This window comes from Anomaloglossus baeobatrachus, chromosome 2 (genome assembly GCF_048569485.1).
Source record: "Anomaloglossus baeobatrachus isolate aAnoBae1 chromosome 2, aAnoBae1.hap1, whole genome shotgun sequence".
Taxonomy (NCBI): Eukaryota; Metazoa; Chordata; class Amphibia; order Anura; family Aromobatidae; genus Anomaloglossus; species Anomaloglossus baeobatrachus.
This window is the reverse complement of record NC_134354.1, coordinates 507,883,664-507,911,335: the sequence shown is the minus strand read 5'-3', so window position 1 is coordinate 507,911,335 and position 27,672 is coordinate 507,883,664. Positions and strand designations below refer to the sequence as shown.

Sequence of the window (27,672 nt, the reverse complement as noted above, 5' to 3'; positions counted from 1 at the left end):
TATAGTCGATTGCTTAGAATTTATGAAAAGGAAACTTTTTCTGAACACTGTTTAAAGGAAACCTCTTAACTAATACATGCTGCCTGATCCACGGCCAGCATGTATCTGACCGTGACTGTCTGATTTCAGCCAAATATGTCTGCCTCTAAAACACTGTGGCGTTTCAGAGAAAAATATACGTTATATTCAATGGGGGCGAAGCTTGACAGGTCTTGTCTTATACACGCATGCAGGGACCTGGCTTTTTGACTAGCAGCTCAGGGTAAGGCCGACATTTAAAGAATGTTTTTCTATGAAAGGCTGAAAGTTTGAAATTTTCATAGTCAGTCATATATGGCTGACGTGGGTCAGATGGCAGATTTCCTTTAATAATAATAATAGGTTTGTTTTTTCAAGGATACCCGTATCTATTAAAGTTTTGACATGATGGTGTCCTACAATGGTCCTTCCCATTGGAAAGCCTACTCTAGCGTGGGCATGAAAGCAACTAACAAAAAGAAGCTCATGTGTTGAGAGACCTTATCCATGAAAATTATTCCATGGACAACACATTTACTTGAAAGATGGAACAGGAATGATGGTAAATGTCTGGCTGGGGCTTCAATGGGCAATAACGACTAATTGCTGTTCGATTCGAAAGTTGGATATGTACTGATCAAGTGTTCACTAGATTGAGGTTAAAAAAAATGATTGCCGTGATGAGAAAAACATAGCAATATTCTAATAAGTTAGATACTTCAGCAAAATAATTGTAAAAATTGAGTCACATTTCTGTTCAAATAGACCAGAAACATTCATTGAAGACTTGAATCTTCATAGATTTGTTTACAAGCTTCGTTATCCTTTATCTCTATATCTAATACTTGGCAGCTTTACATGTCACACTGATTTTTTAAGTCATATTATTATTTTTATATTTCCTGTATATATTTGAACCTCTAATGTAAGGTTCACATCTTGTGGATTCTATTTAAAGGATAGTTGCATAAAAAGAATGATTGTTACTTACTTGTGCATGAAAATAAACCTCGGGCAAATGTCGACATAATTTAATGTTTTCTTATAGTGTATTTTTCTCTTAGAACTTCTGCTCCGTATGTCCCCCTGGCAAAATCCATTTTCTATCTCTTCTCGAAACTTTCCTATTTCTTTTGCCTTTTTTTGTATCATAACAATAGGGCACATGAACTAAGAGATGATTTTGCAGAGGAAGAAATACTATAAGAACATTAGTATAGAAAAGAAAAGATTCCAAGAATAGCTGAACTGGAATTTTGATTCAGAAAAAAAGCAAGTATTGTAAAATCAGAATCACAATGTTTTTGTTATGGTATTTTATGCTGACGTTAATGTATTCACTAGACAGAAGTGAAGAAGGTTATTTCCAAACGTAGTCACAACTCAAGATTTCCAGGTTGTTTGTAGGCATAGATGTGTTTATTGTGAGGAGGTCTGTCACTTTTGCTTTTTTCAATTTTCCTAGGAGAATTATAAGACAACCAAGCCATAAATACTCTATTTGAGGTAGTCACTGACTATAATAAACAGATCATGGATGTCACTGGTGCTGGTGAACCTGACTATAACTCTATGTAGAAGTCAATGACCTTCTAAAGGTCTCTAGCTTGATCATTTCTTGTCTCGTTTCTTTACAGAGGGAGAAAAGAAGCACCGTCTTTCAAAACCACAACACTATAGGAAACACATAATAATATGTATAATACTATATTTACTTTATTGAACAATTCAAAATTGATGTGCTATGCTGCAATTAAATTGCATTGTGGTAAAGGTATTGGAAGCATTATGTGCAATCATGTGGGTCTTTGTTTATCAGTATGTACAGAAAAAACAGTTAAAGGGAACCTGTCAGCAGATTTGGGGCCTATAAGCTGCAGCAACCACCAGTAGGCTCTTATATACAGCATACTAACATGCTGTATATAAGAGCCCAGGCCGCTGTGTAGAATGTAAAAATCACTTTATAAGACTAACCTAAACGGTCGCTGCAGTGGAGTTGGGTCATAAGAGAGTCTCTGTTCTCCGGTGTCATTGCCTCCTCTTTTGGCTGTAACGACTGAATGCCGGTCGTTATGACTATTAAGATACGATGGCACTATGGAAAACCCAGGGACACAAAGATTGGGGATAACAATTTTCTTTATAAAAAAAACAGTTCTCTTACAATGTATGGGCCACAACAGCCCAGAATAAACAATGACAGTTTATGCAACTTGGAGGACTTCAAATGTCGGTCTGTAGGGATGAACTGGACTATATTTCCCCCCACTATACCGCTCCCACTCTTATCTATTAATGGGGCTTACCCGGGTGCACTACTACAGATAATGGCACGTGATCCCTCCAAGGATATAATCTTACAACCACCTCCCCTTATGTTTACAATGCAATCAGGGTACCCTGCCACCTTCCCATATACATTCACAAACAAGTAAATATATGTACATGTACCTTTATACCTGTACCTCTATTCAATATTCGGTACCTCACTGCCCCAGACAGTGTGAGGAAGCACAGGCAGAATAGTCTTATTATCAGCACAACACAGCTTAACATCCAATAACTTCCGGTTCAGAGCAAACGCCTCAGGATAAGCAAACACCGCTCCTTCTCAGGAAATAATCTGTAGAATAATCTTCCTTCTTGTTTATGCTATCTATCTATCTATATGTCCCTGACTGACTATTATACACCGATCGGTCTCAGGTCAATTGTTACTCACTGAAGTCTTTCACTCAAGATAGCGTCCGTCCCCTCAGACTGCTTCTGATTCACTCTTAGTTGATTTTGTCCAAACAGTTTCTGGAGAAAAATTCACTTAGATGAATTCCCCTCGTCAGGGGCAGTAGGAGCTCAAAAAAAAACAAGTAAGCAGTCCATAAAAAGAAGAAAAAAAAACCAGGCAATCCTACAAATCCGAACACGGGAAAATGACAGACGTCTTTCTCTTGCACAGTCCCTCAGATCCTGACTGAAATTTTCAACCGTCTTTCTGTGCCTACGTTACCAGGGAAACCTAATGTAACTCCTTACTGTCTAGCAGTGTGCCTGCCCTCTAGTGACACCTAGTGGCCATTTAAGTTAAAGCATAAATAAATAAATATATATATATATATATATATGTATACATACACACATATATATATATATATATACACATTAACAAACATGCAAGTTTATCTTATGTACATTTTCACCCTGTTACACTTTTGGCCATCCTTATCGTCCTTCTTCTGAAGCCTGTGTCCATGATGTATCCTACATCATACACACTCCCCGGTCCCGCGCAGGCGCACTACAGTACTTTGATCTGCCCTGCTCAGGGCAGATGAAAGTGTGCCTGTGCAGGACCTCAATGCCAGCAAGTGTGGATGACGTAGGACGCGTCATGCACCCAGGCTTCAGAAGAAGGATGACAAAGATGGCTGAAAGTGGAGGCAATGACACCGGAGAACGATGATGCCCATTTGACCCAACTCCACCGCAGTGATCATTTATGTAAGTACTATAAAGTGATTTCTACATTCTACACAGCGGCCTGGGCTCTTACATACAGCATGATAGAATGCTATATATAACAGCCCACTGGTGGTGGCAGCAGCTTATAGGCCCCAAATCAGCTGACAGTTTCCCTTTAAATAAGAAATTCTGCTCTATTACCACAGCATATCATTTCTAATTAGAAGCTGTTATTGTAATGATGTATAACTATATTGAAGTACATTATATGGAATTATTCTATAAGCCAAAGCTGCTCAATCTCTTTTTACCTGAAATTCAACGACTTATGACCTGCATAGCACACCATGAGTCATTAAGGGGTAAAATGTTGAATAAAAATTAAAACACAATGTCAGCTGCATGTACAAGTCTAAAGCCTGCTTTACACGTTACAATTAATTGTGCGATCGCATTTACGATCACACCCGCCCCCATCGTTTGTGCGGCACGGGCAATTTGTTGCCCGTGTCGCACAATCCTGTAACCCCACTGTCACATGTACTTACCTTAAAAACGACCTCGCTGTGGGCGGCGAACATCCACTTCCTGAAGGGGGAGGGACGTTCGACATCACACAACGGCCGGCCAATAGATGCGGAGGGGCGGAGATGAGCGGGATGTAAACATCCCGCCCACCTCCTTCCTTCCGCATTGCTGGCGGAATGCAGGTAAGCTGTGTTCATCATTCCCGGGGTGTCACACGGAGCGATGTGTGCTGCCTCGGGAACATTGAACAACCGGACGCTCGATTTTTAGAAAATGAGCGATGTGTCAGCGATTAACGAGAAGGTGAGTATTTCTGCTCGTTCATAGCTGTCACCCGCCGATATCTCATTAGATATATCGTAGCATGTAAAGCCCGCTTTAGCGTCTATTTACATGGAACAACTGGTGGTACTAAACATTTACCAATCGGTGGCCACTTAATAGTCCATTTATGTAGGCAGACTAGTCTGTAATAGATCGTTCCATGTGCATAGATTGCCATTGTCCTTGGTAGCAGATGTCCTGTTTACACAAGACGTGGCACCGCCAAGAACAATGATCTTTTGTGCTGTATAAAAGATCACCCCATGAACAAGCATTTTGCCCATTCATTAGGTAACTGGCAGCCTGTTTACTCTGAAAAATTATAGTGAATCAGCCCTCAGTCATGATAAATGTAGCTTTAGTCTTGTTATTCCATAATATAGGCCCATTATCCATTATTTTCCTCTCTGATGTTGTATTCTACTTTTTTTTAGGCAGATAATAATCATATACATTGCATTTTATTCCGAAATAAGCAACAATAATTCAAAAAGTAATAACACTTTTATTTTTAATCCGATCTCTTTTACCCAAGAATGGGTTCTTTGGTCACAAATTTCCCTGCCCTACAAATATTAAAGGACTTTTTGCTGATCTCATTTTCCATCTGGCCTTAAGAGAGGCAATAAAAAAAAAGTAACACTATTTAAAGACTTACTATCATTCCCTTTCATTCCCATCAGTTCCATGTGAATTTTATTCCTACACATATACTCGTACAGTAAATACTTTAATACAAGAATATTTTCCATGGAAACAAGTTGGATCATTTTTGTGTTGCATTGCAGTATAGAACATCAGTTGATTTCCTTACTAAAAGGCCTTATTGGCAGCTCTGGTCAATAGATGAGCATATCATTGTCTTAATCAGCAAACTGTAGACTGATCTGTGTTGTAGTTCAAACTGTTCTAGAGAGTGAAATGAAAAAGGAAAGAAAAATAACTTATATCATCGCAATATGACTAAATTCCACCTTACTATGCGGAAAGATGATCTGTTTTAAATAAAGCAAAAATATATGCAAGCTAGATTTTTTCTTAGCGGGTTAATTATAATCGTTCTTTGTCCGCAGCAATTGAAGTCAGCATAATGTTCTATTTCAGTCCACCATTACATTTAGCTTACCTTCCAGACTAAGCAAACATTGGGGGTAGCTGGTACAGCTTAATAATCTTAACAGTTTGCCACATTGATTTATGTTAATGTACCATATCATTTAATTAAGGAAACTAGCCTATCATGCATTGGGCCTTTAGGGACTATTCATACTGGGGTTGACATTCCTCGTGAACCATGAGTGCAAAGTATATATAATTTATTGCAACACATGCTGCACTGATGAAAAATATAACACATTGGATGATTTTATTTTCCAGTTTTGTCATGTATGAAAAAGTGATCTTTAAAGTTTATTTATAGCTTGTTGTTATAGTTCTATCATAAACTACAGTTTCTTTGCAGTAAGGCTGCCTTCCAAAGCTCAATATATGAAAGCACATGTATGTAACTATGGTGCTTTTCCAAAAATAAGCCCTACCCTGAAAATAAGACCTAAAAGGAATTTTCAGCATTTTCAGCATAAGGCTTAAATATAACCCCTACCTCGAAAATAAGCCCTAGTCGCGGTTCAATAATGAAGTGTCCATGGAGCTAAAAAAAAAAAATTATGCCGCAGGAGACTTCATTAAGAAAAGCAGACACCCCCAAAAGACAGAACAAAAAAGACAGAAGACCCCGCAATCATACCCACTAGATGCTGAATGGGAGGACTTGCAGTGGGACACACACCTACACGTATTAGATTGCACACCCACACACATCAGATCACACACCCACACACATCAGATCACACACCCACACACATCAGATTGCACACCCAACACACATCAGATCACACACCTACACACATCAGATCGCACACCCACACATATCAGATCACACACCCACACACATCAGATCACACACCCACACACATCAGATTGCACACCCACACGCATCAGATTGCAAACCCACACACATCAGATCACACACCTACACACATCAGATCGCACACCCACACACATCAGATCGCACACCCACACACTTCAGATCGCACACCCAGATACATCAGATTGCACACACACATCAGATTGTGTACACATATATCAGATTTGGCACACTCACATCAGATTGCGCACACACACACATCAGCTCACACACACACACACATCAGATCGCATACACAATCACACATCAGATCGCACACACATTCACCACATCCGGCGATACCGATTGCTTCTAGCCAGCAGGGGAACATGGGATGCAGTGCATAGGAATGTGAGGATATGGGGTGTAATGTATGAAGGAACTGCGGTGGAATGCATCAATGTGTTCCACTGCAAGTCCTCTATGTGTTCCCCCACAGGTCCTCATGCTCCCCTGCACTGCGTCCTATCTTCTCCTGCTGGCCAGAAGCAATCGGTTTTGTCAGATGTGGGGAGTGTGTGCAATCTGATGTGTGTGTGTCGGCCAGAAGCAGGGCAGGACCACATGGAGCATAACCTCTAGGAGCAGGAGGACCTGGTAGCCATGCAGATGTCCGGGGAATGGTAAGTATGATTCTCCTGGGAAAGGTTGTCTGTTTTTTCCCGAGAGTAAGCCCTAACCCGAAAAATAGCCCTAGTGCATTTTTCAGGCAAAAAAAATAATATGAGTGTCTTATTTTTAGAAAAACACAGTAGTAGCACTGTGACTATAAGGGCTCTGGTAAGAGTTTGATCAGAGTGTCAGCCCATGTGCTCTGATTCTCTCGGATAAGGAGAAGGTAGAGAAAAAAAATCTCCATCTTCTCCATTGTGTCAGTCCTCAGAGATCAGATTGCACACAGATATCGTCATGGTGTAGTCCGATGTTTCTCATGCAGTCATTGACTTGCATGGCCAAGTGTGTTCCGATAATAGCATCTAACTCAGATATGCTCCAACTTTTTTCCTCAAAAAGAAAAAAATCGGTCCCATAGACTAATGTTGATCTGAGTTTTATCGCATTGCAGTTAGGCTGAAAATACAGTCATGTGATCATGGACCCGTAGAAGTGCAGGTTGCGCTAAACGGCTGATATCCTACTGAGTGCATGCACCTGGCTTCTCTGCCACATGATTTTAAGGCGCCTTCTTCAATAAAGAATGCAAGGTGACGGTGAGTGCTGCTTTTTTCTGCTCTGCATGAACATATTGCCGGACTTTCTTCTGACTATAAGTGTGCACCCCCTGCAAACGTTATCTGGAGTACCTGACCGGATTCCTTTCTCTGCAGCATCTGACAAGGTATTTTGGGTGGTACAGGACCGCAATGTCTTTTTTTGCTCTATGCTCAGGATGATGTCAATTATTACAATGCTAATAATTTTCCACAATGCTACTATAACAAAAGCAAATCCTTTATTTATCAACTAGAAGTAAATTAATGCATTCTTAGCTGAAGACAAACCTTGCCGAATTATGTACTCATCAGTATTCCAAACAGTTGCTTTCAGCTCATCCATTTCTATTATACTTGACTGGCAAACAGACAGATTTGCACTGTTCTTTGTACCATAAAAATACATGTAAAGCAATAAGATTCTAACAAAAACACAACATTCAAGCGCTCGGAAGGGATGTCACACAGTCAGAACAACTCTTACTGAATATCATGAGTAAAACTGCCAGTAATAGTTGAACAAAACTTGGTACCTGGATCTTTGAAGTGTTGAGAGATCAAGGCTTTCTTCGTCACACTGTTGCCAGCCAGGGAAGTGAGAATGGAGATCACGCTGATATTTCTGCGTTTTGGTGATTGCAGCGTCTTGTATAACTCCTGAGCTGTGAAATATGAATTTCATTATATTTACTTTATTATAAGTCATACTGTTCTGGAAAAGAAATGCAGTTCAACAATTATACATCATGATGAAAGTCGTTACTTGTAGTGTGTTAGCATTTTGTTATACACTGTATATGCATTACAATATAGTCATTACATTGCCATTATTAAGAGATCAGAGCTACTTATCAGTAAAGTTCCATCCATATTCCACATATTCCTTTGTTCTTAACTTACTACCCAGGATAATCCAGATTTAACTAGCAGGGTAACAAAGGATACCCTTGGGTGCCGAAGATCTGACACAAGAAGGCCTAATGGTCTAGCAGAGAACAATTTAATTTGGAAGCCAATAATTTGCTATTTGGGTGGAATTAGACATAGCCTATTTGACCTTATTGACAACGGACCCTATGTGCAATACTAACAATATTTGCGAGACAATTAAAAGTAATTTTACACACAGTTCTGTTAATCTTTGATCTTATATTATCAGAAGGTTTGTATTTATTTTTAGATTGCATTATTAGTAATAAAGTGACAAAAGAATATACAGAGTCTTGTGAAAGTATTCACCCCCTTGGCTTTTTACCTATTTTGTTACATTACAACCTGTTTTTATATATTTTTGTAATCTGATTTGTGTGTGATGCTTGAACACTATTCTAAGGTGGGGAAGGGAACTGAGAAAAATATAGGAAAACATTACATTTATGGGATAAAATAAATAAAATTGCCATGTGTAAATGTGTTCACCCCTTTTGCTTTAAAGCCCCTAAAAATTTCTGGTGCAAGCAGTTACCTTCATAAGTCACATGCTTAGTGAAAGGAAATCCACCTGTGTGTAATCTAAGTGTCCCTGCATCTGTCAGTATATACAAACCTTTTCTGAAAGACCACAGAAACTGCAACACCATTAAGCAAGAGACACCACTAACCAAACAACACCATGAAGACCAAGGAGATCTCAAAACAAGTCACAGACAAAGTGATGAGAAGTCAAAGTCAGGGTTGGGTTCTAAAAAAAATATCCCAATCTCTGATGATCTCCCGGAATGCCATCAAATCTATTATCAGGAAATGGAAAGAACATTGTACTACAACAAATCTAGCAAGAGAGGGTCGCCCACCAAAACTCTCAGCTCGGGCAAAGAGGGCATTAATTAGAGAGGCAGGAAAGAGACCAAAGGTAACCCTGAGAGAGGTGCAGAGTTCCCAAGCAGAGACTGGAATATCTGTCCATACATCCACAATAAGCCTTACACTCCATAGAACTGGCCTGTATGGAAGAATGGCCAGTAAAAAAGCCTTTACTTACAGCTAAAAATTGGAAGGGTCATTTTGGTTTTGCCAAAAAACATATGGGAGACTTCCCAAATGTATGGAGAAAGGTACTGTGGTCAGATGAGTCCAAAATTAAACTTATTGACAACCAAGGTAAACGCTATGGCAAGTACCAAACCAACACAGTTTATCACCTCAATAACACCATCCCCACAATGAAATATGATGGTGGCAGTATCATGCTGGGGGGATGATTTTTGGCAGTAAGGACAGGAAAAATTGTCCAAGTTGTTGGAAAACCTTTCAGTCTGTCAGTGCTTTGACGTGTCACTAATGATAGGAGACACTTCTGCTATAAATCCAACTCTGTAAGTACTAATGTAATTGAGCCAGGCATTCCAATTTGATGATAAAATATATGGTTTTATTCACAACAGCAAATAGTTTAATCAAAAAAAGATGTTTAGGTCAAAATGTTGACCTTCATCAGCAGGAACAAGCTGTGTGTATATAGACAAGAAAAGAATAAAGCAGGATTGGCAAAAGTAAAATGTAAAGCCAAAATAATAAATGATATACTGTCAGCAAATAAATGCAGAGAAAAGGGAGCTAACTTGATAACAGCTGAATGTCATATAGCATGTAAATACAAGGTAATGGGCAGAATCAGCTTCTCATCCCTAAAAAGTATTGTAAAATAATGACAATGGTAGCTGCCAAAAAGGGTTAATTAGAACGTATTGATAGAGAAACGGTCAGGAGTGTACGCGATGTCTCACTTGTGCATCAATAGCCAAAGGTCATATTAGATCCAGCACAGAAAGATATGTACTGGAAAAAAGCTATGCATTAGTAGAAGGCAATGGAATTAAGGGTGCATGGGAGAGCGGTGGACATCATAGTTATATAGTTACATAGGTTGAAAAAAGACTTAGGTCAATCTAGTTCAACCTTCCTCCACCAATTATACATTTTGTCATTAAGTCATTTTTAACCAACAATGCTGTGTGTACTGAGGAAATCATACTGCCCTTTTTTAAAAGTTGTTATAGTATTGCTGAGGAATGTGAGACCAAGCAATTGCCATTGTCTAAAGGTTGGGTGTAAGGGGAGTCAGAAGAATACACACATACATTCGGGATGGTTGACCCTTGTCAGTGCAAAATATGAGATCTGATCTGGCTGTATGAGAGGCTAATATGAAGTCTAAGGGGTAAGATATCCTCCTTGTGGAGACTGACACCCCAATCCAGCATGCCAGAGGTGAGGAGACTTTAACAATTTGCATATTTCCCAGAGGAGCATTGCAGCTTAAAGTCTCCTCACCACTGATATGCTGTATCGGTGTGTCAGTCTCCGCCAGAAGAATAGATTTTCCCTTAGACCCGGTCTTAGGGGCGCTTTGCACACTGCGACATCGCAGGTGCGATGTCGGTGGGGTCAAATTGAAAGTGACGCACATCCGGCATCGCATACGACATCGCAGTGTGTAAAGCCTAGATGATACGATTAACGAGCGCAAAAGCGTCGTAATCGTATCATCGGTGCAGCATCGGCGTAATTCATAATTACGCTGACGCGACGGTCCGATGTTGTTCCTCGCTCCTGCGGCAGCACACATCGGTGTGTGTGAAGCCGCAGGAGCGAGAAACATCTCCTACCGGCGTCACCGCGGCTTCCGTAGGATATGTGGAAGGAAGGAGGTGGTCAGGATGTTTACATCCTGCTCATCTCCGCCCCTCCGCTCCGATTGGCCGCCTGCCGTGTGACGTCGCAGTAACGCCGCACGACCCGCCCCCTTAACAAGGAGGCGGGTCGCCGGCCACAGGGACGTCGCACGGCAGGTGAGTGTGTGTGTGAAGCTGGCGTAGCGATAATTTTCGCTACGCCAGCTATCACCACATATCGCTGCTGCGACGGGGGCGGGGACTATCGCACTCGGCATCGCAGCATCGGCCTGCGATGTCGCAGTGTGCAAAGTGCCCCTTAGCCTCTCATACAGACAAATCAGAACTCATACTTTGCACTGATGAAGGACAACCATCCTGAAACACTGTGTCTGCAAATTGAGGTTCTGCTCTGGCATAAATCCTAAGTCATATGACAAGGCTCGTTAAAGGGTCACTTTTGACTTTTAGGATTGCTACCTCCAAGAGGTGGCACTAGCGTTTTCTACTTTCTCTAAGTTAAAAACATGTTCAAAAACATGTTCGAATACCGGACAGTTATGCCTGAAACGCATAAGTGATATTCATATTGCCTGTTTGTGAAATCTTACTGGATACATATTTTTAACTTAAAGACATAAATTCTAGTTTTTAATAAATGAAATAATTAATTAATTAGTTAATTTTGGACCCTATCTTTGTTTCTTTTTGTTCATTCACTGCCTAGCATGCAACCATGCCCCAACCAGCTTAATATTTCTCTTTTTCTATGCAATGCTATATTTTGATGCTGTCACTATCGCCTGTCTTTGCATATACTGTGTTTTTTATTTAATCTGTAAGGACTGAGTTATTTTTCACCTTTGCATTTTCGGTTTTTCCTCCGTTTGCCGTAGGAGGCATATTTTTTTAAAATTTATTGTTGATATACTTATATGAGGGCTTGTTCTCTTGCTTAGTTGCAGCTTTGAATCAAATTATATATTTTACCATATAATTGTCATGGCTCCAGTCCGGGGTTCACACCAGTGATCTCTGGCTAAAGGTAAGGTGCCACATTTTTTATTTTTTTTAATAATAATAGTGATTATGGAATAAATTATTTTAATACAAAATTAAATTAATTATTTAATTCATTTTGATTTAATTCTATTTTTACTCAAACAATTTGTTGCTGCCATCTTGGAGTTGCTGTATGTAACGACAGTTACTCACCTCAAATACGACAGTTCTTGTGCATAAGAGATGGTAGTCGGCATCCGACCATCTCTCCTGCACTGTGTCTGCTTCCTGCTGTGACGTGGACATGCCCCCAGGCTTTCGAGATCACAGCTCTGGGAGGAGACCACCGTCATTTCTGTGGAGCCCACAGCATCTACTGTGTGGCTGTGTGCGCCACTGTCCCTCTGAGTACGGTGGCGGTGGTGATGATCTGCAGCTGATTCTGGTGTTGTGCTGTGGAAGTTGCACTGCGATCATGGCACCCCTGAGTGTACTTGCCTCAGGCCTCTGCTCCCCCTCATATGTGCTCGCCTCGGACCTCCACTTCTGGCAGCTCCTCCTCACTGGTCTGTGCTCTGGTCACTCACAGGAGGAAGAGCTGTGAATGGCAGGCTGACAGGAGAGGCTGTCGAGGGCAGAGGTCTGAAGTGAGAGCATGTGGCTGGGAGCAGTGATCGCAATGTGACACCTGTAGTGCAATGCCGGGCTCAGGCTGCAGATCACCCCTTCTCACCGCATGTCACCTCGGACCTCTGCTCCAGGCAGTTTCTCTTATCAGCCTGGTGTCTCGTCAGTTCCTCCTCTCAGTGCTCAGAGCACATTATATTGAAGCACAGGAATATGGGGCCCAGAAATATTGGGGTACAGGAAAATGGTGGCAGAGTATATGGGGCATAATATATATTGGGGCACAATATACAGTGGAGCACAGAAATATGGGGGCACAGAAATATGGGGGCACAGGAATTTCGGAGCACAGGAATATGGTGGCAGAGTATATGGGAAATAGTATACAGTGGGGCACAGTCTACATTGGAGCACTATGCCAGCTGTCCTTAGTGACACTTTAGACATATTAGGATCACTTTTCGGTCACCAACAAAATGGCTCCGCACTGTGATCCTAAACTTCATCTTCCCTTATCCTTTTCGAAACACCCAGAAGGGGAGGAGGGGGTGATAACACACACATAAGAGCAGATTACACTCACTTTTTCTGCAATTGTAATGTGAGCTAGGATTTCAACAGCTGCTCCCCCTAGTGTTTAAGAGTGGAAAATATAAAACTTTTAAAATAATTTTTTTATATTTTGCTCAATTGTCTTTCTTTCTGTTGCATTGCCTTCCGTGGTAAGGTTTCCCTACTGCGACATTGCTATCACTATTCCCTGCAGTTTGTGTGAATCCCTTCCCAGTTATCTTATATTTTGGTTAATTTGGGTTTGGGAGTGTTTTCACGTATTTTGTTATTCTTTTTGTTTCCTTGTATTCCATCATGACGGTGTCTGCACATTTCTAGTCCTGTGTCTCACCCTCGACCTGTGTGTAGTACATTTATGTTTATTGTTGTTTTTGTGCCACAGTTGGTTTATAGCTTAGGGTGCAATTAAGGACCCTCAGAGTCAGATGTCGATGAGTGAGGGTTAGAGTGCCAACCTATGCTGTCAAGCAGGGACAAATCAGGGTCAGGTCTAGGGCAATTACTAGCCTGTTTTGGGACCTGTGGATTTCTGGTTTTACATGTTACCTGGTTTGTCCATCCCTGTGAGAGTGTTGGGGTTCAGTCATAATAATAAAGGAATGAAAAATGGTGAAAAGAATTAAAATGGGATAAAATAGTAAAAAAACAACTACAATTCTGGCATTTGCTTTTTCGGTTTTTCTATTTTAAGCCTTTACTGCATTACTGAAATTACCTAAAAACATGATTCTCCGAGTCAGTACAAATATGGCAAAAAAAAACTTGTATCAACTTTTTTTGAATAAATAAAATACAGAAATTTGTAAAAAAAAAAAAAAAAAAATAATTAATTAATAAATAAATAATTTTGGGTTTACATTACCATTTGGTGAGATTTGTAAGACATTTTTATTTTTCTATTAGTAGAGGTTTTTAAGGGCTTTGTGTGGCAAGATAACCATTTTAATGAAACTATTTTGTACTGCATACAACATTTTGTTCACTTTATCTTACATTTTTTTATTGAGATCTTCTGATCAAAAACCCCAACTCTGATATTTCTAATAAATTTCTCTTTACATCATTTAATATGTGGTATAATTAACTTTAGATTTTGATAGACCACACTTTTCAGATGTGGCAATGCCCAATATGTTTATTTTTTAAAATTTATTTTATCTTTAAATTTATTTTGAAAGAAAGAAAAGTATCCAATTTTTACTCTATTTTTTCGCCGCTCAGGGAACGTGGACTTGCGATCATTCAATTGCTTATACTGCATCCTACTATACAAAGGTATTGAAGTATATAGTGTAAATCACAGTCTTCTTTTAGTCTGTGTTTGAGCTTTACCAAGTTATCTTCCATAGGCCCCTTCTGCAATGATAACCCATTGGTTTCTTGCAATAACATTGGAGGGGGAGCTAATGGTAGCCAATGTGTGTGTTCACCAGTGACTCCTTCAGTTAAATGCTGATTCTATATGGTCAACAGCTGTGATTGGAGCTCATTTCAGGCTATTGATATTAGAGGTAGATGCTAGCTATGTAATACAGCCAGCAGCTGCCACATGTGGAGCAGCCGCATCTCCTGAGTCCACTTTACACACTCTGATGGGCTCCATGATGGATGTATCTATCATGCAGTATTTAAAGGGAATCTGTCACCAGGCTTTTGCTCCCCCATCTACAGCAGCATAATGTAGAGACAGAGACCTTTGTTCCAGTGATGTGTCCCTTACTGAGCTGTTTGCTGTCATTTTGATTAAATCAATATTTTCTAAAAAGCAGATCTAGCAGTTATACAGAGCTCATGAATATGCTGGACTATCTGGCAGCACGCCAAGTAGTCTTCTAATGATAATTTACTGCTGATTATTGAGTGATTTTATCAAAACTACACTAAGCAGCCCAGTAAGTGACACATCACTGGAATTAGGGTCCTGTGTCTACTTTATACTGCTCTAAGATTAGGTGTTAAAACCTGGTGGTGACAGATTGCCTCTAATGATTAAAGGGAGTTTGTCAATCCAAAATGCATATTAAAATAGCTATACAATAATTTGAGGGTCATCTCCTATTAGTGTTCCACATTCACACTGTACATACAGCTTAGGAGCCTTCTCACAGGAGGGGTTGAGTCTGGGTAGATAGGGGGATTGCCATCACGATGCATGGGACTTCCCCAGTCACTGAAGCCAGCCAACTGGCGGGGCGGGCACCACTGGGGGTAGAGGAAGGTGCAATACACCCACACAGACAGACAAGTTGGGACTATAGTTCTGACAAGACACTTCTGAAACTCTTGGACTTTACTAGGCCTGGGGCTTGGAGCGCGAGTTTAGCCCGGGTTCCTAACTGCTGAAGGGGACATCCTAGGAAAAGGACACTCTCTCTCTTTAAACACTGGTGGTGACCCCTTACTTACTTGGGATTGACCGGAGTCCACGACGGCACAGAGCAGCACCTAGGTGCAGCTTTAAATCAGTGAGTAAAAGAACCTTGAACCGCAGTGGCCGACTCAGACTTTCATTAGCAATGCCGTCGCCCCGAGCTATGGTGCTACCAGGGGACTGCCAAACCCTTTGTCATCCACCCGGGGCCCGCTCCGCCTGTGGGGAGTGATACTATCCTGGCTGCCATAACACCTGCCCTGGTGAGGAATTCTGCAGCGGCGGCTACTCTCTGGCTGCATACCACAGGTGGCATTATGACAAACTTTCCCCAACACCCTGCTTTCCCCTCCATTTACTGCACGCCTCGGGGCAATGGAACCAGGCAAGACCACCCATGACATCGCCTGACCTGACCCGCAATGGCTCGGCAACAAGTAGGTTAACCACCTGCCCCGTTGGGCTCTGCATAGTCACAGTGTGAGAGGATGCTTTCTCATCACTAGCTACTGTTTGATGCATCTTGCTACACTTATTGGTGTATTAGTGAAGTGAGCAGTGGCCCCAGAGAGGCACCACGGCGCAGAACAGACCTGTCCACAATGTGTGAGTGGGACTGGGCTCAGGCAGTGTCAGTGCACATGCTCAGACATGCATACTGCATTCAAGCAGCCAAAGCAATCAGAAGCTGGGGAAGTAGATAAGATGCAAATTGGGGTAGTATAACAGTGCGCTGAGCTATTGTATTTCTCAGACCTTGTACCACTAAAATGTACAAAGCTAGTATCATTTTTATTGGGGCTAAGTCCCTTACTTCACTGTACAGATAGGTTTATGTGTAGGTGATAGACTCCCTTTATTATCACAATAGACCATGTAGAAATACATAAGTTGCGTTCTATTGTGGTGAGGAAACAGTGTCTGTGTCCATTGATATATTACACCAAAACTGTGACTTTACTTATAGGTTTAGTTATCTTCTATTCTAATATTTGCTGCTTTACTGTGATTGTGTTTTCATTTTCTTTGTTTATTCTACAGAACAACATTACGTCAATGTGAGTTTGTATTTCAAGGTTGTGTTTTGTTGTAATAATGTCGCAAAAGTAGTATTCTTGGAGCTTCTTTAAATTCTTGGAAAGTCTTGAGTCACGTCTCTATACTTTTTGACTCGCAACCTACTTGAAATAATTGCTCATATACCCTGATGCATTCAAAGATTTTGTATAGATAGTGGTAGGACACTGAATAAGTTCCTCTTAAGAGACCAAACAAAAATGTTGTTGACATTGCTTCTAGAGTCTAAATAAGAATATGTTGCTTCTTTCATGGACTATATAAGTCGCTAATGATAACAAAAGACTTTCTTGTTAACAAACTTAAGTTTTAATTTGACAATAGCAATGTGAAGTACTTCTGCCTTTAAATTATGTATAATTTGTCCTAATGTGATAAATGTATTGACGTATTGTCATGCTAGGTACGAGGAAGTACCAAGTGAATGGTGAAAGGGAAGAGAAGGAAAATCCTGTGTCTAGGGAAAGAGAGGATGGCGACTGCTGACCGAACCTACTGCTGGTCCCTGGGGTCCCTCAACATCCTAGATAGGTTCCGCACCTATGTGCTGAGCCAGATACCTGTCCCTAGGTATCCTTAGTGCTTGGCCCTAAATAGGGAACAGATGGTATGAGCTCTTCGTCAACCTCACTAAACACTAAAGATGACACTAGGAGGACACATAGGGGGGAAAGAATGAACTACTTATTATTAGACGACTCAGGTAGAAGTTCAGCATTGTTTTGTGAACCGATACCGCAGAGGAGTACAAACCACCTGCTTGCAAACAAGGCTTGAATGAACTGAAATATATCACCAGCACCAGTCCAAAGAAGGAAGGCATATTTAAGCACCAAGAGAATGCTGAGGATCAGCAGCTGGGTGGAAGGTGAGCTTCAGTTGGGTCCAAATGGAGGAAAGATTAATTCAACAGGAAAGCTACCTATACCAATAAATAGTAACAGCAGGAATAATAGAAAGTCAGGAAGTATTGTCCGCAGCTGAATGCTGTGACCTTCTATGACCAGAAACCACATGACTGTCTGTCACTCATGATACCTATTTATTTGTAATATTATAGATGTGTAGAATTTGTTAGTAACTAACATTTAGCTTTTTTTTTTGCTTTGCACACAAATTACGTGTCTGTATAGTCTTCCCAAAAAGTGATTGGCTTATATAGCAGAAATAATATTTCACATAAGTAAATTTTACCTTATTAGCTGATTCACATTTGTAGAATGTAATCTTGTGGCACTGTGTTAGCTAGAAAAATCAATTGAAATACTATGTCCCAAGAACGTCATTCTTGGGACATAGTATTTCAATACATTTGTAGAATAAAATGGACAAGAGACTTTTTCAAGTTATGAGACTTAATAGGAAGAAAAAAGCACCACTGATTTGCATTGTTACCACTCGCTTTGGAGTATGCAAGGTCCATCTATTTGCGGAACTATCCAAATAGCATAAGTCAGCACACTAACTAAATAAAGTCGAGATTTTTTGTACAAACAAGCAGCATTTCGGAGTTCATGCTGATTTGCTATCTGATCATGCAGGGACTGCTGACGCACCAGAAGAAACGAGTGATGAGGTTTGGAACATCACACTCTCATAAAATCAAATAAAGGCCATCAATGGATTTTTCATTATAGTCTCTAAAGTGCTTTATGTTTAAGTTAAAACATTTACTCTGCTTTATTGCTTTAAATTCTTATTTACAATTTTCACATCCAAATCTTCTTTAAATTACTGTATTTGTTTTTCAATTAATTCACAATTTTTCCTATAAAAAGCACAAAATGATCGACAATACATACAAATGCAGAGGTTATTGAAAATGTGTATACTTTTCTGAATTTTCCATATTTCAACATTAGTTGGCTTAAAACTACGAGAGATTTTCATACAAGTCCTAAATGTAGAATCAAATCAAACCAATGAGTCAAAAATATTAGAGAAGCTGAAAGGTCAAAGAGTGCAAATAGGGCATTATCCAGATAAATACAGTTTTGTAGTTAGGCAACGGCTCACCTAGTTAATTAATAATAATAATAATAATAATAATAATAATAAAGTTAACTTATATAGCGCCTACATATTCTGCACCGCTTTAAAATTAAGGAGGGCAAGTACCTATAAAAAAGATATTACAAAGTAACACATAGTTCAGCAGTTACAGGAGGAGTGAGGGCCATGTTCGCAAGCTTAGAATCTAGGGGGAAATAGGGGAGGCACAAAAGGTAGAGAAAGCACAACTCTTAGATGGACTCAAATAGTACAGCCAGCCGTTGCTGTTCCGTCGGTTGGAAATCAAACATTGAAATCAACCTGACCTGAATATGAAATAAAATGTTACATTGATCTTACTAGCGGTCATAGTGGTCACTGGCGCGGCTTTAGAAGCCCTACTTCATCACTCTCCGTTATCAGCCATCTTGGGTGCTGCTGCCGTTGGCCTGGATTCTATGTGTGCATAGTAGTTGTGACTTTCACAACTCTAATTGGTGAGTGTATTTTACTCTTATCACCCTAATATTACTTGGGTAAGACCCTATTGCGCTTCTTTTTCCACAGTGCTTGCTTCAACATTGAAATCAAGGTATAAGGAAAAGCTGGCGTGCTGAATTGCTGGTATAACAATACAGATGGAAATGCAAAAAAACCCAACTTGGATTTTGAGGTTATCCTAATGAAAAACTCAGATGTACTTTGAAACGCGTTGAGTATAAGCCGCATATCTTCTTAACAAGTTTTTTTGGATCTCCATCTGTATTGAGAAACCAGCAGTGCAGCACATACCCTTTTCCTTTTAACCTGAAAAATATTCATTAGACTTCGGCATTTTTTAAATTAGGAAAATAATTCAATATCTCATGCTTGTGAGTAGCATAAGTATGTGAACCCTTCAGGATTAGCTAGTAATATGAAGGTAAAATGATCATTTTGTTCTTTCAATGGAATCACAAGGGCAACCTGTTTTATTTAATGAACAAAGATCTATTGCGATCTGATATTTATAACACATTTGTGGACTTGTATTAAAGCAGATTTCTGAAGACCACAGAAGAATAATTATTGATGCTCACCTGTTAAATCCAGTGGTGATAATATCATGGTTTTGCTGCATGTGGGCCATGATGGCTTGCCATCATTGTTGGATTAATAAAATCTCAGGGAAAATGTCTATCTATGAGCTAAATATCAATAGAATAAAGGCTGCTTTACACGCAGCGACATCACTAGCGATGTCGCTAGCGATAGCACCTGCCCCCGTCGTTTGTGCGTCACCGGCAAATCGCTGCCCGTGGCGAACAATATCGCCAGTACCCGTCACATGAATTTACCTTCCTAACGACGACGCTGTAGCCGGCGAACAACCTCTTTTATAAGGGGGCGGTTCGTGCGGCGTCACACAGCAGAACACCAATAGAAGCGGAGGGGCAGAGAGCAGCCGAATGAACGTCACTCTCACCTCGTTGCCGGAGGACGCAGGAACGCTGTTGTTCGTCGTTCCCAGGGTGTCACACGTAGTGATGTGTGCTGCCTCAGGAACGACGAACAACCTGCATCCCAAACGAGCAGCGATATTTTGAAAATGAATGACGTGTCAACAATCAATGATTTGGTGAGTATTTGGGATCGCTAGCGGTCGATCGTAAATGTCACACGCAACGACGTCGCTAACGAGGCCGGATGTGTGTCACGAATTCCATGAACCCAGCGATATCTCGTTAGCAATGTCGTTGTGTGTAATGGGGCTTTAACGGTCATGCATAAAAACAATGAGCCAAAGCAAAACAAGACATTCTAAATAATAATGGTTAAAGAAGAATAAAGGTAAAGTTTTGGAATAGCCAAAGAAAAGTCTTGACCTTAATCCTATAGAAATGCTGTGGAAAGACCAGAAGCAAGCAGCCAACACTTAACCCCTTCATGACCAAGGATGTAACAGTACGTCCAAATCATGAAGCGGTGATCAGCACCAGCTGTTGCGGTGAGCCTGTGGTGATCGCTGCAATTAAAAAAATGATGTTTTTTGGTTGTCATAAATTTTGTGCAAAATGCAATAGCAGGCAACAAAAATGTATCTGCGCAAAAATGGTACCAATAAAAATGTCAGCTCTAGATGCAAAAAATAAGCCATCACTGAGCGCCACATCCTGAAAGATGAGAATGCTATGGTCGCAGAAAATGGCGCAAAAAGTGCGCCACTTTTTTTGGCCAAGTTTCTGAATTTTGTTTTTAACCCTTTAGATAAATAAAACTATATATGTCCTATATGTGTTTGGTGTCTACAAACACGTACCGACCTGGGGCATCACACTGACATGTCAGTTTTACCATATAGTGAACACGGTGAATAAAATATCTTAAAAACAATCCTGCAATCACACTTTTATTGCAATTTTTCCGCACTTGGAATTCTTTTGCCATTTTCCAGTACACTATATAGTAAAATTTATGGATTTAAAAGTACAACTCATCCCGCAAAAAACAAACCCTGATAAGGCAAGATTGATGAAAAAATAAAGTTACGGAGAGCAAAAACAAATACAAAAAATGGTAAATTGTTGTGGGTTAAGGGGTTAAAGTTGTTTTGTAGGGTTGAATAGGCTGCAATTCTCCCAAGCTGATGTGCAGCAATAATCAACATTTGACTGAAACATTTAGATGCAGTTATTGTTGCACAAGGGGGTCACACCAAATGCCAAAAGCAAAGGTCAGATATTTTTGTCAGCCATAGATGTGATATTGGATCATTTTCTACAATAGAGAACAATGACAATATCTAATAATTTTTATTTAATTTGTTTGATTTGGTTCTCTTTATTCACTTTAAGGATTTCTGTGAAAATCTGATGCAGTTTTGAGTCACATTGATGCAGTAATATGGAAAATTCTGGTGGGTTCACAAACTTTAAAGAACTACTGTCTATCACTTGGAGTACATGACCACGGTTAGGATTTGCAGCATTTTGGATGTCTAAAATGCTGCGTTGTACAGTAGGAGCACAGTGGATGGGATTTATAGAAATCCCATGCACACTGTGCTTCTTTTCTCCACAATAGAAACTGACATACAGCACGGCTTCCCGAGCCGTAGCATGTCAATTTATGCTTGTGGAGATGTGAGTGTTCTCAGCAGGGAGATCACAGCAAAGGTCAGCAGCGTCCAGAATCCTGATAGTGGGCACAGACCGCTACATGTTCCTGTGGAGAAAACTAGTGTCTCCGCAAGAGACAACATGCTGTGTTTAGAATGCAGCATGTGCAGATCATGTACCCTTAAGGGCACTTTACATGCTGCGATATCGGTATCGATATCGCTAGCGAGCACACCCGCCCCCGTCGGTTGTGCGACACGGGCAAATCGCTGCCCGTGGCGCACAACATTGCTTACACCCGTCACATGGACTTACTTTCCCTGCGACGGTTCTCTGGCCGGTGAACCGCCTCCTTTGTAAGGGGGTGGTTCATGCGGCGTCACAGCGATGTCACACGGCAGCCGTCCAATAGAAGCCGATGGGCGGAGATGAGCGGGTGGAAGATCCCGCCCACCTCCTTCCTTCTTTTCCGGTGGACGCAGGTATGGAGATGTTCGTCGTTCCTGCGGTGTCACACATAGCGATGTGTGCTGCCTCGGGAATGATGAACAACCAGTGGCATGCACCACCAACAATATTATGAAAATGAGCAACATGTCAACGATCAACGATTTTTGACGTTTTTGTGATTGTTGATCGTCGCTCCTTGGTGTCACACGCTGCGATGTTGCTAACGGTGCCGGATGTGCGTCACTAACGACGTGACCCTGATGATATATCGTTAGCGATGTCGCAGCGTGTAAAGCACCCTTTATAGTAAAGGTATGTGCACACATTGAGTATTTGAATACAGAAACTTTTGCACCATTTCTGCATCTCTTGACAAGAAAAATTTAGCTGCAAAAATGCATTTTTTTCTTGCGTTTTCAATGTATTTTTGCTTTTTTCTGTGTTTTTGCATGCATTTTTCACCTGCGGTTTCTAGCATTTTTGGAAATCAAGGAATGCTATAAAGATAGATAATAAATAGAGAAAGCTAGATGATAGATAGATAGATAGATAGATATAGACAGACATATATATTATGCATAACCCCCAATAGTAAAATTGCACCCTGAGGAGCTTATTGGACATCTTATTTATGATTAAATAAATAAATGAAAAAAGCAACATGTGTTTCTATTTATTTTTAACAACTAGCAAAGGTAAAGCCAACAGCTATAAGCTGATATTCTCAGGCTGGGAAGGTTCATAGTTATTGGGACCTTTCCAGCCTTAGAATAACAGCCCACACATTAAATTTTCCAATTTTATGAATTTGCATCTGGCTCTTTCTGATGCCCTGGTGCGGTGGAAATGAGGGTAATGGTAGTTGGGGTTGATGTCAGCTGTATATTGCCAGCTGTCATCAAGCTCAGGGACTAGTAGTGGAGAGGCGATTATCAGACACCCCCATTACTAACCCAGTAAGTTAAAAGAAAAAAAAAACACCTGTGTTTTTATAGAGTTTTTGACTGAATTAATTGAAGTCATTGGGTGAAAAAATGCTGCAAAAACACTGAAAGATTTGACAGGCTGCAGAATATTTTCTGCCCAAAATCTGAAAGTCAGAAATTACCAATGTGTGCAAGACACTTCAGGATTTTTATAGATTTTGCAGGTATCAGGATTCCTTTCAAATTTTGTGACAAATGCATCTAAAACGCAACATGTGCAAATAGCCTAAAGGGTGCTTTACACACTGTGACATCGCTAGCGATTTCTAGCGATGACGTGAGCGTTAGTACCCGCCCCCGTCATTGGTGCAATATGTGGTGATCGCTACCGTAGCAAACATTATTGCTACGGCAGTGTCACATGCACATACCCGTTTTGCGACGTCGCTGTGACCGCTGAACAATCCCTCCTTCAAGGGGGCGGTTCGTTTGGCGCCACAGCGACATCACAAAACGGCCGTCCAATAGCAGAGGAAGGGCGGAGATGAGCGGCCGGCACATACCGCCCACCTCCTTCCTTCCTCGTTGCTGGTGGACAGAGGTAAGGAGATGATCGTCGCTCCTGCGGTGTCACACATAGCGATGTGTGATGATGACGCAGGAATGACGAACAACATCGCTATGTACGAGACAATGATTTTTGGTAAATGAACGACCTCTCATACACCAACGATTTTTGTCTCTTTTGCGATCGTTTAAGGTCGCTCCTGCCTGTCACACGCTGCGATGTCGCTAACGGCGCCGGATGTGCGTCACAAACACTGTGACCCCGACGATATATCGTTAGCGATGTCGCAGCATGTAAATGGCCCTTAAATGTTTAGTTGTGCAAAACATTAGACTAGTCCCTCTGCTAGAAAAGTAAGGCATGAATGGTAAAACTATCCACATCTATTTTTGTGTATTTTGTCAGCAGCACTGAAATCTTTTGTACAATCATTCAAGTCATTACAATCACCTAGATGAATCCTTTACTTTGTAAGTATTGGTTATTGTATTCTGAAATGTTGCAGCTTCAAGAAGATTGAATGTTAAACACATTATTGGCAGTGGTATTTAATTAATTGATCTATCCAGAGGCCATTAATTAAAAGCCCACTATACTATATGATACTCAGAAATGCCATCTGCTCATTCTCTTGGCAGACTCTGTAATGCTTTGGCAAACACTCTGAATACTTCATGATCTTATACAGCAGAGCACACATGAAAAGATAAGATTACATAATCACATGACTAAAATATTTGTAGCTTCTAATCTAAGATTCAAGCATTGGACACAGCAAGATTAAGTGATTTGCCTAATGCACAAGACATTGACACTTAGATTTAAATTGTGACCTCTTTGACACTGCCATAACATTGTAGCCAGAGGACTTCATCTATTAGTGATCTGGGTACATTTATTAGAACATGAGCTCCTGGTTATCCTCCAACGCAATCCCATGTTTTGAGGATGTTATGATAAGGGAAATAAGTACCAATTCTGGTGGACCTGACCTAAATAGAGATGAATGGACTTGCTGAAGTTCGATTCTGCGGGTTCCCTTGTTTATTAATTTATATGACTAATAGGACACAATCAATGAAAGGGCATCTCAGTAAGTTCAACACTTCCAAAGCAATTATATACTGTATGTGCATGCAGGTATATGAAATGTATAGCCATTGTCACCTTACATATTAAGTAATTAAAGTTTCATATGCAAATGAGGTGTTAAGTGCTTTTGATATGACAGAGCACTTTCCAAGCATTTTCTTTCTGAGGTTGTTTCCCCACTTAGCACTTTTATGTTTAGCTTGATTGATAAGATTTGTGATATCCGGCACAAGGCAAGAAGTTATCAATCATGCCAAAGAAGTCTGTGGGGTGATGCCATTAGAGGCAATATCTTATTAAGGGCTAAGAACATACAGGCAGATAGTTGTAAATTACCTGCCTGTTCTACCCAGCATTGATATCTGCTGTTTCAGAGTGGTCAGAGACTGCTTCTGTTGGTAAGTGACACGTTTGTCTCCCTGTTTTTAGAGACCAGTGACAGTCTGTGGACTGGAGCCTCTCATCTGGCTCTCTACATTTAAATTGGTTTCATTTCTCTTAGTACTGAAATGGATAAATGTCAGTTTTTCTCTTGCAGCTTTTCCAAGTAGTTCTTAGCTGAGTTTTTCAGCTGCACTTACTTTGTAGTCAGGCCCTTCAGGTTTAAATAGTGGTGTTACCCAGCAATCCCTGCTAAAGATACAAAGTCATTTAATCTCTGGCCGCCTTGGAGGAAGGTTCTCCTGAGGAAGTTTCCTGCTCTCAAGCTTTATCCTTATTGTTGCTTTTCCCCCTTGTTTATCTTACCTTACCTTGTGTCTGGTTAGTGCAGCGGTGGGTCTAGTGTAGCAGACCAGCCCTACACAAGTCAGGGCACCTATAGGGTCTTCTCACGGTCTCAGGTTCCTGTTCGACAATAGTGGTGGAGACTGTATAGTGACTGGCTAGGGGAGTAGGAACAGCTGCAGGTAAGGATAGGAGGTGTCCCGCCATCCACTCTCACTAGTTCCAGGGCCCCTGCTGTTATTGTGTTCCCTGCTGTCTCCTTGTTAGTTGTGTTTTGTTGCATGTCAGATGCACGTTGGTCTGAACGCTCCCGCCATGCTTGCCTTACCCGGCAGGTGTGACAGTCACATTGATAAAGCAGCTTCTTCTCTTCTTCTCTATTGGTATGTCATGTTGATCAACAATCAGCTCCCCACTGAATCACTGCAGAAAGATGACTGTCAATCAGCATGATGTCAGTAGTAAAGTCCAATTAACAGAGCACATAAGCAAAGATGATTGACCTTAGGGAGATCAACATCCAGCACCACGGAGACACCATCACGTGTTTCTCAACGCAGTGATTCGAGAACAAGGCCCCCTGGGAAAATATGCAAAAAAGGACTGCCGCGGAAACACCATCACATGTCTCAACGCTGGCAGGAAACTAGCCAGGTCTTTCACCGGGAAGGAACAACCACAGGAAGGGCAGTCTCCAGTCAAGGAAACCGCCTATGCCAAAACATGGTATCCATCCACAGACAGCTGTTTCGGGGTATTTGCCCCTCATCAGTGTGGAGTAGGAAACTGGCTAGTGGGAGCAATGCCTAGTAGAAGACTACATAAGCAAAGATGATTGACCTTAGGGAGATCAACATCCAGCACCACGGAGACACCATCACATGTTTCTTAACGCAGTGATTCTAGAACAAGGCCCCCTGGGAAAATATGCAAAACAGGACTGCCGTGGAAACACCATCACATGTCTCAACGCTGGCAGGAAACTAGCCAGGTCTTTCACCAGGAAGGAACAACCACGGAAAGGGCAGTCTCCAGTCAAGGAAACCGCCTATGCCAAAACATGGTATCCATCCACAGACAGCTGTTTCGGGGTATTTGCTTCTCATCAGTGTGGAGTAGGAATACCTCGCCACTATTCGACTATTCGCAATGTAAATATATGGGAAGACCGAATAGTTCCGAATACTTGTTATTCGGGTTTCCCATAGACTTAGATTGCGCATCGAATATTCACGAATAGTCGAATAGCGGCGAGGTATTCGGAAAATATTCGCGAAGCCGAATAATCAATGTATTCAATCATCCCTAGTTACTAACCGTAAGGGGTACTTTGCACACTATGACATCACAAGCCGATTGTAGCAATGCCCAGCGTGATAGACCCGCCCCTGTCGCAGATGCGATATCTTGTGATAGCTGCCCTAGCGAACATTATCGCTACAGCAGCTTCACATGCACTTACCTACCCTGCGACATCACTTCCTAAGGGGGTGGGTCGTGCGGCGTCACAGCGACGTCACACGGCAAGCGGTCAATAGAAGCGGAGGGGCGGAGATGAACGTGACGTAAACATTCCGCCCACCTCCTTCCTTTCTCATTGCAGCCGGGACGCAGGTAAGGTAAGGTAATAAGGAGGTCTTATAGACGCCTCCCATTACTAATCAAGGGTTTAGTGGGAGCTCACAGCTGTCATTAACCTCTTATTACCCCAATTTTCACTGGACCAGGGCAAATGGATGAGCCTGTTAAAGTGCGGGATGGTCTCATCTAATAGATATGGTAATTTGGAGTGGCTATAGGCTGATAGTTTTTGGCTGCGGGGCCCAATAGCCATGGACCTCCCCAGTCTGAGAATACCAGCCCCCAGTTGTCTTTTTTATCATGGCTGGATATCAAAATTGGGGTGACCACATGCCGCTTAGTAAAATTATTTATTTAAATAATTTTATAAAAGCCGCATGGGGTCCCTCCTATTTTGATATACAGCCAAAATAAGCACATGGCTGGGGCTGCAGCCTGTACACATATGTTTATATGTGCTAGG

The 27,672-nt window shown here is 41.1% G+C and overlaps 1 protein-coding gene across 2 annotated transcripts in view; it reads right to left on the bottom strand.

Moving 5' to 3' along the window:
- The window catches only part of FRMPD4 (FERM and PDZ domain containing 4), a 631,692-nt gene that overhangs the window by 545,099 nt on the left and 58,921 nt on the right, over nucleotides 1–27,672 (bottom strand). For both annotated transcript variants that reach the window (XM_075336517.1, XM_075336515.1), the window contains exon 2: nucleotides 8,046–8,174. In XM_075336517.1, coding sequence (XP_075192632.1) covers nucleotides 8,046–8,174 — 129 coding nt within the window. The remainder of the gene's footprint in view (nucleotides 1–8,045; nucleotides 8,175–27,672) is intronic.